Source organism: Mastomys coucha, unplaced genomic scaffold (assembly GCF_008632895.1).
Source record: "Mastomys coucha isolate ucsf_1 unplaced genomic scaffold, UCSF_Mcou_1 pScaffold15, whole genome shotgun sequence".
Classification (NCBI taxonomy): domain Eukaryota; kingdom Metazoa; phylum Chordata; class Mammalia; order Rodentia; family Muridae; genus Mastomys; species Mastomys coucha.
Genome location: NW_022196897.1, coordinates 91,184,116 through 91,198,454, shown reverse-complemented (window position 1 = coordinate 91,198,454; position 14,339 = coordinate 91,184,116). Strand labels below are relative to the sequence as shown.

At 44.3% G+C, this 14,339-nt stretch overlaps 1 protein-coding gene across 8 annotated transcripts in view; it reads right to left on the bottom strand.

Moving 5' to 3' along the window:
• Nucleotides 1-1,048: 1,048 nt before the first annotated feature.
• Nucleotides 1,049-14,339, bottom strand: part of Pax6 (paired box 6) — a 28,465-nt gene continuing 15,174 nt past the window's right edge. For 6 of the 8 annotated variants that reach the window (XM_031371250.1, XM_031371251.1, XM_031371248.1 and 3 more), the window contains 10 exons: nt 14,137-14,267; nt 13,311-13,352; nt 13,001-13,216; nt 12,168-12,333; nt 6,346-6,504; nt 5,804-5,886; nt 5,460-5,610; nt 5,232-5,347; nt 2,759-2,909; nt 1,052-2,078 (listed from right to left, as the gene is read on the bottom strand). In XM_031371250.1, the coding sequence (XP_031227110.1) occupies nt 1,993-2,078; nt 2,759-2,909; nt 5,232-5,347; nt 5,460-5,610; nt 5,804-5,886; nt 6,346-6,504; nt 12,168-12,333; nt 13,001-13,216; nt 13,311-13,352; nt 14,137-14,267 (1,301 nt within the window). In that variant the 3' untranslated portion in view covers nt 1,052-1,992. Of the gene's footprint in view, nt 2,079-2,758; nt 2,910-5,231; nt 5,348-5,459; nt 5,611-5,803; nt 5,887-6,345; nt 6,505-12,167; nt 12,334-13,000; nt 13,217-13,310; nt 13,353-14,136; nt 14,268-14,339 lie in introns of all 8 variants that reach the window. The other 2 variants (XM_031371253.1, XM_031371254.1) reach the window with 2 other exon arrangements.

Sequence of the window (14,339 nt, the reverse complement as noted above, 5' to 3'; positions counted from 1 at the left end):
TTGGAGTCAGTGGAAGTATCTTTTCCCACCTAGGACAAGTCTCCTTGCATAAGTATTTTTAATCTAGGTGGCCAGGACCCCAGAGTTTCTCACTCCAGTTCACTTACGAAAATGTGTCTATGTGACTTAAGAGTTGCACAGAACATACAGAAAATAGCAGGCAGGCCTTTTTCTAACCAACAAAGGCTTACTTTTTTTTTTTCCTCTCCATTGCTTGGGCTCAGGCACTCCTGCCCTGCATGCTGCCACTTTAAACATGATCAGATCTGTGCTTCTTTGCAAATAACAACTGACCAACAATGGGCCCTGCTTCATAGATTTGGGAATGTTTGGCTTAAGCTGCCAATGACTGAAGGCCTTTAACTCCCACCGGCCAGTCACAGCCCGCTTTGTTGTTGTCTGTTAATGTGTCTGTGCTCATTATTCCTTGACATGCAACATCCCCCTCCACCCTCCAACCATCCACCACAGCACAGAAAGCAAGAGCAAATGGGAACAGCTGGAGGGGGTTCAATGGGAACCAATGGCTCTTATGCAAAGAGGAGGGAGACAGGACAGCCAGAGAGGTTATCTGAGAGAGGCAACAGCTTTCAGAAAATCTTGTTTAAGAACTCAACCTTTGAAGATGACTGTAGTGGAATTATTGCAGGGATTGGTTGCCCAGGTTAAAAATGCCAGCTCTAATTCAAAACAATTCCTAGTGAATCTCTTGTTGCATTTTTTAATTACTTCTATACTTTGAGCTTTTAAATGAAATAAATAGATAAATTTGAAGTACTACCGTTTTCCATACATATTGTGGGATGCAGATCTACTCACAGCTGTGTTTTGTTTTAGGTTTGTTTTTTTTTTTTTTTTTATGATACATTGCAAACTTCTACTATCTGTAAAAAATTATTTCCTTGAGGACCATTAGGTTGTAAAATGGAGTGTATGAAAGTAACCACTGATTTAAGACATTAACCTAATGTGGGAACAAAATTTGTAACACCACACTATAAGGTTAAAAAGAAAATAGTGTAATAAAGAAAATACAAAGGCTTTGGCATGGTTTTTTACAATCAACAATGGTTAATTTTGATATGTATTTGTGAACAACTGCAAAACACTTAGGTTTAAAACTCTTGCAAGCACTTTTAATTGATTAGGAATGAATTCTAGATGCACAAAATGATTGGACTGTGAACAGTAATACAGCTATATCTAAGAACAATTAACTTTTGCTGGCCAAGAAAGAAACAAATGATTGCATGAAAATGTGTATAAAACATCTATAGAGTATTCTTGTCAAATATAAATGAAATTAACTTTATTATAGAAATCATTCTGAGGATTTCTAGGGAAGACAAATACTTACATTTTGACATAAAACAAATCGGATTATATCGAAGACACACTCTACCTCTTAGCTATCAACTTCTCCTTGAATTCATATCTTACCCTTTTTTGCACATAAACTTCATCTGTTAACAACCTTTGGAAAACCAACAGATAGTTTTACATATATCTAATGTATGTTGTTCCAGGTTTAATTATATGCAAAGGAATGATACAAACTTGGAACATCGGTCCATAAACTATGAACAGATGGGGAGAAGTATTCGATATATCTTGATAAAACTCTTAAATCCATGGCAAATCTTGTTGATCATGGTTTTCTTTAAACAACCACATGAGCCAACACAGATCTGATGGCCTGTGTTGTTCTTTTCTTCATTATAACATACAAATGCCCATTTACAAATAATACACCGAAATGAATAAAAGTTTGGATACCAAAATGAAGATTTGTTCCAACTGATACCGTGCCTTCTGTATGCCAAGGTCCTTGTTTCTAGTCCATTCCCGGGCTCCAGTACAGGACACAGTTGCAAAGTGAAGTGCTTCTAACAGCCATTTCTCTTTCTTTCCTGAATACCCAATTGTTGTGTCCACATAGTCATTGGCTGAGTGAACACAATTTCCTCTCGATCACACTCTCTTTCTCTCTTTTTACTGTAATCGAGGCCAGTACTGAGACATGTCAGGTTCACTTCCGGGAACTTGGACAGGAACTGACACTCCAGGTGAAATGAGTCCTATAAATGAATACAAAAACAGCTGCATAGGTAGATTCAATGATAAAACACAGCATGAACACACAGACCTTCTAAAGTTCCTAACACTTCATAATACTTTTTTTACTTTATATTTTATAAAAAGAAAGAAATGTTCAACCATTAGAAAAAAAAGCAGACTTTTTGAAACTAGAGGCTATGTTTGCACATAGCTCATGACACCCAATGTTTGGAAGTGTCTCAGTAGAACCATCTCTGCAAGACTATATCCTCAGAAGCCAAAAATGGGCTGGGAGGAAGGAGCAGACCTATCTTCTACAATCCCCAGCTGGCATTAGACTAGAAGATGTGAACGTCTTCTAAAAAGTACTCATCAAGTTCAGTGGACCCTCACTGTCCAGCTCTGACTAAGATATCATCGGAAAACTTGACTTGGGTGCTTGTCTTCACACTCTATTTCTGTGATCACATTTGCCACCACAAATGATGACTCTTGTCTATATGCTGTCAAGATGCTAACTTAACTGAATTTCCCTTTTCTGTCTGTTTTCTTTGAAGATAAGGGTAGTAGAATTTTCAACACAGTCCTTAATGCTAGGTCAGAAGTTTCTTTTCAAGTCAATAGTAAACACAGTGTGGAAGATCAGCTGGCCAAAGAGGCCCAGTAGATAGATGCCTCTGCCAAGCTGCATAGAGCTCACCTGTTGAAGTGGTCCCCGAGGTGCCCATGGGCTGACTGTTCATGTGTGTTTGCATGTGCGGAGGGGTGTAGGTATCATAACTCCGCCCATTCACTGAAGGGCTGGTGGGCAGCATGCAGGAGTACGAGGAGGTCTGACTGGGGACTGGGGGCTGCCAGAAGAAAGAAAAACCTGTGATTACTGGAACCACCAGACAACTACATCCCAGGCTACCTCTTCTCCAAGGGCCTTCCAGCAAGCTTGGTCATTACTGATGTCTCTTTGGAATGTCCTAGAATCCATTGGCCACCACCAGAGCATACTGTGTACTAAATTTCTCAAACACAGTAAATGCAAACAAATGTCCAGTTTTGGCAGTCTGTGCTGTCTTTTACCTCTGCTAGAGTTACTATCATGAAAGATATGCTCCCTCTACAAACTTGGATCTGTAATTCAATAGAGCAATAGAGGATTCTCTGGAAAGTTCGATGTAGGAACCTTGGGGACAGTCTATTGCTGGACTTGGAGAATTGGAGATTTTTTTAAAAAAATAAACATAACCATAATGAAGTCTGATTGAAGAGTTTAGAAATTTTGATGAGTATAACTTAAACACAACCTGAGAATTAACGGACTTCCTAACTGACCCAAAACTCCTGATTGAGTCTTATCCATAAAATTGTATTGCTATCTTCTAAGCATTCAAAGCGGGAATGTTGAGGAGATAAACGTCTCTCAAAACTAAACAAGAAATATGCAGAGCCAGGATAAAGCTCCCTTGTGGGGGCTCTCATGGTTACTTGAGGTCAAAAAATCTCAGGAGGTTAATCAATAGAAGCAGAGAGTCAGCCTTAGCTGTTCTGCTCTGAAAATTCTTGACATCCTCAAAGCCTCATTCACAAAGACTGACACCCACCAAGGAAGATCCAGTAGGAGATACCCATTCTTTGTAAGACATAGAGGATTTTGGTCAACAGGAAGAAGCCATTGACAGAGAGACTACCCCCCCCCATTCCAAAACCTAAAAAGTAGTTTTCTCTGAACAATAAAATCAGAGATTGTTTCTATTTTCTTTGTTTAATGAAGCCATTTACTTTTGTAGCTGTACAACCTGTGTAATTTTTTCAAAAGTCAATGTTTAAAATAAGTCACCTCAACATATTTCTTTATAAATGGAAGAAAACTTAATATAATCCCTCATCTGTTTAATTATTTCTGGGGTTTTATTTTCCTTTTGCACACTATGTCACCCTCACAGAAACATAGATGTTGCTATAATATATAAAAGCACACAAGATACTCGATGGCCTCATTAAAGTCAGATGATGACTGCTCATGTCAAGTTCAAAAAGGCAAAGAGGCCTAAAGGGCCCTGCCAGAACTTCAGCTTGCATTTGTTTCTAACTCCTGCAATTGCTTCCTTTAGGCAAACTGACTTCTGGAAGATTCCAAAATGGTTGTAGCAATATCAACTAATGGGCTGTTGGCCCCTTCATTTACATCAGCTGCACTATGTCCAATTAAAACCAGATGCAATGGAAAAGAAGCATGTGACTATGTCCTGGAGCTGCTTATCTAGTTCCAGTATCGGCGTGAAAATTGAGAGACTTTATTTGCATTCCAAACCTGGCAAAAGATGGTCAGTGGAGACTAACCTGTGTAACCCCCAGAAGTGTCTCCAGCAGGGCTCACGCAGGAGCCTTAGGAGCAGACGTCCCTAAGACAACAGAATCCTCCAAGCAACAGTGATCTAGCACTTATCGGGAGTCATGTACAACTTACATTAGACAGTGCCAGCTTGGTCCAGGACCTACCCCTAAGAACACAGGCCAGGGTCTTATAGCAAGAATCCCAGCCAGCTCTTTAGGCAGCAAGGGTTACCTCGGACCTGTCACATTGGCCACAGCTGACACACATTAAATTTCTAGCAAATACTTTCTGTTCCATTTTTACATTTAAACGTAGAAAGAACTAGTTTCCCCATTTGACTAAATGCATTTCACTAGAATCTCACTTTTCAGCTGCCCCTCCCTTTTTTCCTCTTCCTCACTAGCTTCTCACACGAACCAAAAGTAATCCTCTAAATGCTCATGCTGCTTCTGCATTTTCTAATACAAACACACTAATATAAACACAAACTTTTTATATACCAACATGTTACTACCTTTCATTATGCCCACATCATTTCTACTTTGTGATACAAACCTCCCTGGTAGCCCAAACCCAGCTCACTCCTGCCCGGCATTCTCCAGCTAAATGATGATGAAAGGCACATTAACTTGACTGAACAGATCGAGTGTTTGTTTTTCAAGGGCATGAATCAATCAATCAGTCAATCAATCAGCTAAAAGAGGTTGGATTGACTGTCTCAGAGTTGACTGGTCAAGCCAATCACTGTCACAAGAAGAACTCCCAAGGGACTAAATGCAATGAATGGGGTCTGCAAGCCTGAACCCATCCCTTGCCCTGTGCAGCAGGTGGCATCCTCTCTTACTTGCATAGGCAGGTTGTTTGCCATGGTGAAGCTGGGCATGGGTGGCAAAGCACTGTACGTGTTGGTGAGGGCGGTGTCTGTTCGGCCCAACATGGAACCTGATGTGAAGGAGGAGACTGCAGAGGAAGAGAAAAGAGACAGAGAGAGAAGGGCAAGGTCATTACAGGGCAAGGGAGAGCCAAGGGTAGGCAAGGTTAGGAACCTTTCTTGGCTGGAATTTCAAGTTACCAGGTGTGGTGGGCTGTGGAATTGGCTGGTAGACACTGGTACTGAAACTGCTGCTGATAGGAATGTGACTAGGGGTGTTGCTGGCCTGTCTCCTCTGGTTCCTCAGTTTCTCTTCTCTTCTCCATTTGGCCCTTCGATTAGAAAACCATACCTGGAAATGCATGGAACAGGTCAGCCCTGTGCTTGCTACCGCTCAGCCACAAACAGAAACCCCTCCATCCCCACCCTTGCCCTAAGACAAGGGAGCCTTTGCAAACCTGACCCCATTTATATCAATGACTGGTATACAGGCAAGGCAAAATATAAGAAGCCCAATGCATAAAAACAGCGTGGTCCCTAGGTACCTGTATTCTTGCTTCAGGTAGATCTATTTTGGCTGCTAGTCTTTCCCGGGCAAACACATCTGGATAATGGGTCCTCTCAAACTCTGAAAGAGTAAGTTGGTCTTATATGTTATGCCTGAGCACAAAATAGTTCGGACACTGGATCAAGCTAGCTTTTAACACCCCACTCCCTGTCTCATCCAGACAATTTCCTTGCAAGCAGCTTGACAACATGCTGACTGTACTTCAAAGAACTTTCCCACCAGGAGCAAGTTAAGTTTTCTTTGGAATGACATTTAGTGTCTGTCCTTATCTGTGGCCTGAGACAGTCAGAAAGATCATCGTTTTCTTTGTATGTCAGAATTTTAATATTTCAGTTTACTGGTGTGTGAAAAGAAGAAAGAAAATGCACATGCACATACATACTCTGAAAAGTGTGTGTGAGGGGGGAGGGGGCTTTCCATCCTTTATGCAAAGGACCATGGTTAAATTTAGCCCTTTGTGCTGTTGCTGTGGCATTTACTTGATTTAAGGTTTCTCTGCTTTGGGGATCTCCCAGTCACCTTTCTCCAGAGCCTCAATCTGCTCCTGGGTAAAAGATGTCCTGTTTCTTTGCAGCTTCCGCTTCAGCTGGAGTCGCATCTGAGCCTCATCTGAATCTTCTCCATTAGAACTGATGGAGTTGGTGTTCTCTCCCCCTCCTTCCTGTTGCTGGCAGCCATCTGCAACAAAAAGAATAGGACAATAAGAGAAATCACAATGACATGGGGGCTCCTAATGGGACTTGGTACAGTTATAAACTCCGAGAACTGGGTAGTCTGTGTCTCCACAAAGCCTTCCTAAGTTAATCAAGTGTCAGCCTTACTTTAATGACACCAGTACCTGAGTCACATTCCTCTGTTTTCATCTAGATGAAATCTGACAGTGCTCTCACACAGCACTGTCTCTTTGAATGACAACGCTAGCCAAAAAGTTTCCAGGCAAAATGATCTTTCCCAGCTGACTCTGACTCCTCATCTAGTTCCCTCGCCCTACAGAAAGTATTTACCTATGGCTGTGTTGGGAAAATAGAGTGATGTGCACGATTTCAGCTGATCTATAATCAGTAATTCCTATCTAATCAATTAGATGTTGATAGGTTTGTAGAAAATGCTATTAAGAAACCAAACCAAGCTTGTAATCTTTTTAAAAAAATATTTATCTAGTTTTTATTTGAATTCTGCACAGTCAATTTCATTTTAAAGGTTGTGAATTTAGAAGTGCTTGCATTGTTCTGCAGTTTTATTCAACCATTGTGTGAGTGTGTTTCGCCTTGACACCTATTACGAGCACAGCTGTAATTATATCATCACCAAGAACAGGCTATAATTGCTGAAAATGGAATTTTATATTTAGATAAAAGGACTGTCCATTCTTTGTAATGTGTTGCACCAGAGAAAAGTAAGATTTCTTTTAAATTTTTAACGTGTAATTTTAAAAGAGAGACGGCGGAGAGTTCACTAACTAGCTAAATATGCTAAGCTGCAGCTGAGTCCTTGGCATATCATTTAAGTGGTACATTTTTAATTAGGGCATTTCCACCACTTTTAATGTAATTTCTATCATTAAACAGGGAAAGTTTCATTGTTTTCCTTTGCGCTTGGTGAAGAGCTGTGCACTTGGGCTAACCGGCTCTGCCGTGCACCTTGCGGGCCAGGCAGCAGCCTGCTCCGGGGAAGGAAAGGACACAGGCCTTGGCTGGGCTTTCCAGGGCACTGCAGGCTGCCTTGGGCCCTGAGGCCTGTGGCCCCCACGGGATACCAACAGGAACTGTTCTTCTCTCCCGATCCTAGAAACTTGGCCAGTTTGGGGGGAGGGGGCACCAGGCCTCTGTGGGAATCGACTTGGCCAGGAATATCATTTATAACCAGGAGACAATAGGCAGCGCCTTCAAAGCGTTCGGGGAATTGTGACAGGATCTAGTGGGATCTTTTCAGGAACTTTGAAATGTTTTAAAACCCCAACTTTCTCCCCCATTTAAACAGGCGGATTCATCGGCACTGGCCACCATATGGGCCCTTGGAGATCTATTGAGATGACCACCAACACTTGAATAGCGAGGGGCTGCTTTTCAGCACCACACAATGCCCCGCGAGTAAGGGAAACTATTAAACTCCTGGGGCAGGAGCGTTGGCAAACTTTCGTGGGCAGAATTTTGAGGCCACAATAAGCACGGACAACAAAAGGATTCTCTTGAGGCGTGCAGCGGGCCACATTGTGTTACAAGAAGCCCAGTCAACAGACTTTTCAGCGAAGTGTGTTAACCCCTCTGCTCTGCTATCATTAATCACTGTCCGGAGAGCGGGCGCCTCGGTGCTATTTAGGGCGCTTGGCTGGGGTGTGGGGTGGGGGAGGTGGATGGGGGGCCAGGGCAGGGGGTGGAGGGAGGTGGGGAGGGTGGGTGGGGACCAGAGCTGGGACTGAGGGGAAGCGAAAGGAGAGAAGCTAAAGAGGAAGAATGGTGTGGGGGAGGGGCAGAGAAAGATGGAGGGCTCCAAAGGGATGATCCTCAAAAAGGTATAAGAAGAGACACAGGATGAAACGTAGAAGAAAAAGAGATGGGAAAGTCGACGGAGATGGGAGAAAACGATGAAAAGGAAGAGGAGGAGGAAGCGTGTATTGGTAAACAAGCCGCAGGCATCTTGCCCTACTTCAGATGAGTGGGGGAGGGGAGGGTGGCCTGCCGAAGGAGACGCGCCGAACTCACGTGTAGGGGCACAAGTGGCTGTACTAATTTGCTGCCCCAGATCTCTTGAGGACTCTTCAAAGTGGTCCCCCCACCCAGGGGGAAAAATGATGAGAGCCTGCTCCTTTTCCCTCTTAGTGTCGGATTCGGTGAAGGAGGGTACATTTTTTCCCCCTCTCCGCCCCCGTTGGAACTATAGAAAAGTCCATCGGTTACTGCTTTTGGAAGACACAAACAATTCGACCTGGTCACTTATGCCTCCACCCAAAAGAAAAGCCCCACCCCGGTCCCTTCTCTAGCTCGTTAGATCTTGCCAATTAAACAAAGCTGGGGGTCTCCTTCCGAAGCCGCCTGCAGAGAGCGTTTCTCTATTCTCATCTGCTTCTTGGACATCCTCTTAATTTTAAAGCATGGGGTTATATTCACAGTTATCCAAGCTCAGGCACTACTTGTACATAAATAAGCATGTGCTGGTGACATAAAAGCCTAGGGCTTGCACTACCTTGGGAAGTGTTATTTAGGGAGAAAAATAAGTCTATAGGAGCAGGAAAATGGCATTTAAACCCAGTTTTGCTGCTTTTTAAAAGTGGAATCAGAATCAACAAGGAGAGAACACTATGAGATTCGCCACCGCCGCCTCTTAACCAGCCCAGAAAGCAACACTGAAAATGTGTTCACTTCTTTAAAAGTATCAAGTGTTTGCAGCCAGGTGACTGAGTGCTCACTTAGATGGAGCTGGAGGTTTTTTGCTCCCTACCCCTACCCCACCCCCGCCTTTGGTGGCTTTACCTTCCACCCTTAAATCTTTTAAGAAACTAAAAATAGAAGTTAGAGCTCTCTAATTCCCCACACGATAAACTTAAGTGGCAGACAATTAAGATATCTCCTTTAAAAGGCGTCCCCTCCTAGCGGCGCAAAGAAGGGACCTTCAATGGGCGCCGTGCACCTCCCAGGCTAATCCCAGCGGAGAGTGAAAGCGCCTCCCATTATCCCAGCCCCAGGACCATCTGACGCGGGGGATAGGATTTGTTTCCTGGAAGAAGAAGAAGAGAGAGAGAAAGAGAGAGGGAGAGGCGGTGAAACAGAAAAGAAAAAAAAAGAAAAAAAAAGACGCTGGGAAATAAAATCATTCCTTAGTTTCTTAGTGTCTTAATCAGTGAGGCGGAAAACAAGCAAGAAAAGATAGCAACGCGGTTGCGGAACCTTTTCAGCTCCGGAGCGCGGATCAAAACATTGAAGCATCTGTTGAAAGGAGGCTGACTAAATCCTATAGAGGGCCTGGGTATTATGGGGGTTGGGGCGAGGGAAGGAGATGAGAAAAAGTGTCTTCGTGATCCCTAAAACCACCAAATCGCTGGAGAATTGGGGCTGGATAGAGTCGTCTCGTTATTGTCAGCCCACGTCGTCAGGATTTTATTCACCGCCGCGTGGCGTAGATCAGATGGAAACCATATTTGTCTCCCTCAGAGACCTAACCTCTCCTTATGCTTCTGGAAATGGACTCTTTACAACCCCAGATCAGCCTTTCGGGCTGGAAAGGAGGCCAGGGAGGGAGGGAGACCCTCTCAGCACCAAAGGACCAGAGGAATCCCCAGGAATTTAAGCCTAGATAACTGACACCACAGAACCCGAGGTCCCCACGCCCAAGATTCTCCTTTCGAGCCACGCTTCCTCCCCACGCTGGAGGCGGAGTAGAGGACCTGGGGGGAAATGTACTTTGGTGGGGGTAAACAAGGTGGGTGGGTGGGACACTCAAGAAGTGTATGACCCAGCATTCTCCAGTAACTAGCTGTCTTAAGTTAAAAGTCCCTGAACTAGCGCCACCTCTCGCCCTCAGTGGTCACCATCAGGCCTTTGCCTTTTAGTCTCTAGTTCTCCCGGCACCCAGGGAGAAAAACCTGCCCTAATCAGGCGATGCTTCCTTTAGCGGAAGTTATTGCCCTGGACTTTAGTCTTGGCACCCAGAGACAGGAAGGAGGTGTTCATTCCCTGGTCTCCAAGCAAACCTGAGCCCCAAACGCTAGGGAAGCGCAAGAGTGGCGGGCTTCTGGGCTCAGCCCTCCTAGATCTGAGCTTCTGGGCCTGTTGCCCACAACGGAGACACCTTCGATCAAGTGGGCGGGGAAGGGTTTAGAACTGCAGAGTGCTGGGGGTGGAGAGTGGACGGTCATCAGTTGGAGTTCTAGATTCTCTGGGGTGTGTCCTTTGGGAATGCATGGGGGAGTCAGACAGTTTCAAACCTCAGGCCCTGCGTGGTTGAATTATATCTTTTCCTAGCTGATCTTAATAGACATAGAGGACTGGACCTGTGAGCGCTCTGAGCTCCAACTCAAAGCTGCAGGTTCGAGGTCACCTGAGCTGAGGCGGGGTGTCACCCAAGGGAGCCCCGGCCTACACATCAGAAGCCCACACTGATCAAGAGTGGCGGCCGCTCTGGGAAAGCAGAAAGGAGCATTTTTCTCCCTACCGTCCCAGTGTCCGTCCTATATTGTTTTCTGCTCTTAAAACTGACATGTCTAATTGGCAATTGGTGCCGAATCGTGTCCAGAGGTCTCTTGTGGAACATTTCTACAGCTGTCTCCTTCAACTAGACGCTTATTCATGTCGCCTTAATGAGAAACAAAACGTTCTCTAATGAGCAATTACAGAGCGACAGGATTGTTCCCATAACAAATTCTTGCGAGTGACAGAAGCATCCTTTGTACCAGATATTTCGCATACTGTTACCGATTTTCCCTTCTCTAACCCGGCTATGTGGAGGCGCCCTGCACGTAGGGCCGGTCCAAGAGCTCACCGATTCACAGCAGCCCCTTCGCAGTCCCTGCGCAGCCCCCGGCCCTATGCCCCCAGGCTCTGTGGTGCTCCCGGGAGTGAGACGCCTAGTCCCATTATCCCGCATATTATCTCCTTGTCACGAAGACAACAAATACCTATTAATCTTTGAAGTAAACTGTTTCCTATTCTTGATCAAGTTATCTCGGTGTGAGTGGGAAGCGGAGAGAGCCAACCCACCCACTCTTCTTCCTACATCCTTCTCACAGATCCTGAGAAAGGAAAACATAGTTCCTATCTGTCCCCCTGGGCCCAGAACCTCTTCTCTTAGCCTCAGCCCAGCACTCAGTTTCCCTACTCCACTTCTAACCAGTTGCCACCACCAAGAATAAGAACTGGAACCCACGGGTGCAAGGGGGAGGTGCGAGTAAATGGGTTAAAATGTTGAAGTGGGGGGAGGGAACCGCCACTGGAAGTCTTCAAACTGGCCATGCATATGGGGGTGGAGGGTCCGCCCTCTCCTACCACCTTACTCAAAGTCACTTAATTGTCAATTACTTCAAAAGCGGATAATACAATTATATTTACCTTACAGTCTCTTGGTGTGTTAACTTGTCTCACTTGTACTGCAAGTGTGTTCTACTGCATTTTAATGTCAAATTTGAATAAGACACCACTAGGTTTGACCTTACACATGCACAGCCTCCTATCCACTTCATACAACCTTTGACATACATAAAATCCTTACAGTCAACAAGATGATTTCACAAACACCAACTACAAAGTTGGGGTACCTAAGCCTTCCAGGATTGTACCCTCTTTAATCTCCTAGACACTGGGAGCCCAGAGGAGGAAAACACTTCAGGAAGGTGGCTGCTTGAGTTTTACCTTGTGTGGGTTGCCCTGGTACTGAAGTCCCGGGATACCAACCAGGGCGGGTGCCCCAGCTTCCGGTCTGCCCGTTCAACATCCTTAGTTTATCATACATGCCGTCTGCGCCCATCTGTTGCTTTTCGCTAGCCAGGTTGCGAAGAACTCTGTTTATTGATGACACCTGCAAATCAAACTAAATGGTAGTGTCTCCGAAAGACATAGTCACCCCATCTTAGGTCCCAATCTCCCAAGCTTTAAAGAATGACCCCACTACACATGCAAAAGCTCTCAGCGGATTTTTAGCTATATTGTGGAAAAAATGACAGCTATCATTTTGTTCCTGGAAATGAAGTTGGGTATAAAAAGAGGGAGTAGTCCTTCATCTTTGTAGATATCACTAATGACAATTCACTGGGCTGCTCAGCTTTGATCAAAGACTCGGTGATAAAAGAGTTCGACTTAATTTAGAGATTTACTTTATAGGAGAGCAGAAATGGACACATGTTGCCTGAAAGAAGCCTCAGGAAAGTTCTTTGAGGGGATTTTAGAATCTGGTTTTCATTTTCATTTTCAAGTGCCTTTCCCTAGTTCCTTTGACCTCTGGTTTGTGGTATACAAATGAAGTGAACTATTCCCCGCACTTGAGTCCCATTTTCCAGATGGTCAAAAAGTCAAAGCCCACCTCTCCATATTCCCAGGTACCCTGAAGACCCGTGGAAATCAGGGAAGAGAGGGAGAGAGATGGCAAGGCATTGGGAGAGGAAAGAGCAAGAGGAGATGAAGAAATGCCAGAGATGGGAAAGTAAGGAGCTTGGGACAAGGCAGACAGATGTTCACAATGAACTTACACTGGGTATGTTATCGTTGGTACAGACCCCCTCGGATAATAATCTGTCTCGGATTTCCCAAGCAAAGATGGACGGGCACTCCCGTTTATACTGGGCTATTTTGCTTACAACTTCTGGAGTCGCCACTCTTGGCTTACTACCTCCGATTGCCCTGGGTCTGATGGAGCCAGTCTCGTAATACCTGCCCAGAATTTTACTCACACATCCGTTGGACACCTGCATTGGGGAATTGGACAGAAAACCACATTATTAATAATTTCAAGACAAAAATAAAATTGTTTAAGTATGCATTAAACAATGACAAGCTTACGTTTTCATTGTCCAGCACCTGGACTTTTGCATCTGCATGGGTCTATAACACAAAAATATACCTTCAATGGTACGAGAACTTACTGTAGAGAGCTTTTTTTTTTCTTAAAAATTACATTTGTAGCCCTAAAACTACAAATAATGATGATACTTTCAAACACTTTGAATTATTTTTAAAAAGCTTTTTTAAAACTATTTTTCTAAACTCTGTGTGAAGATTCATCAAAACAAAGTCATGTTAATTTTTTTGTGCTGACCTTGCTTAAAGTAGTATTATGTTGTAAAGAACAAAGGGAAAATAATTGAATTTTTATGTTTTTCCCTTAAAATTTTTGCCCAGTTGAGCAAATGTGAATTAGTAGATAGCATTTGCCTTTGAAAATCCATATACATTCCTCACAAGCGTGATGGATGCAAACAAATCTCTAAAATCTGAGGTTAGCACGGGATGGGAAGAGGGGAATGAAATTATCCCAGTTTACATAACTCAGCTCATTACAGTTTATACACTGTTACCATAATGAATATCTTTACCAAATGAAAAGATATATTTTTTTAATTCACTCACATTCTTTTTCTTAAGCAGATGAATTTTCTTACGTAACTGACTGAGGTTGAAAAAGATAGGGACCGTGGTGGAAGGAGAGGGGAAAGCTTGAAGGTAGGGAAGTTGGTGGGGATGGAGTTGGTGAGGGTGGTGTGGTCCATAATTAATAGCGTTTACAGTAAGAAATGAAGAGAGGACACTTAGAGTGGAAGGCCGCGGGACGAGGGGCGGGGTGGGTGTGGGTAGGGAGCGGCGAGTAGGGCAGCCACGGGAGGATCACCTGCAGAATTCGGGAAATGTCGCACGGCCGGGCCCCGCTGTGAGCTAGCTCTACGATCTTCTGCCGGGTGGAATCCGGCAGTGGCCGCCCGTTGACAAAGACACCACCAAGCTGATTCACTCCGCTGTGACCTGAGGAAAGGAGGAGGAGAAAAGAAGAAGAAGAAAGAGGAGGAGGAGGAGAAGGAAGAGGAGGAAGAGAAG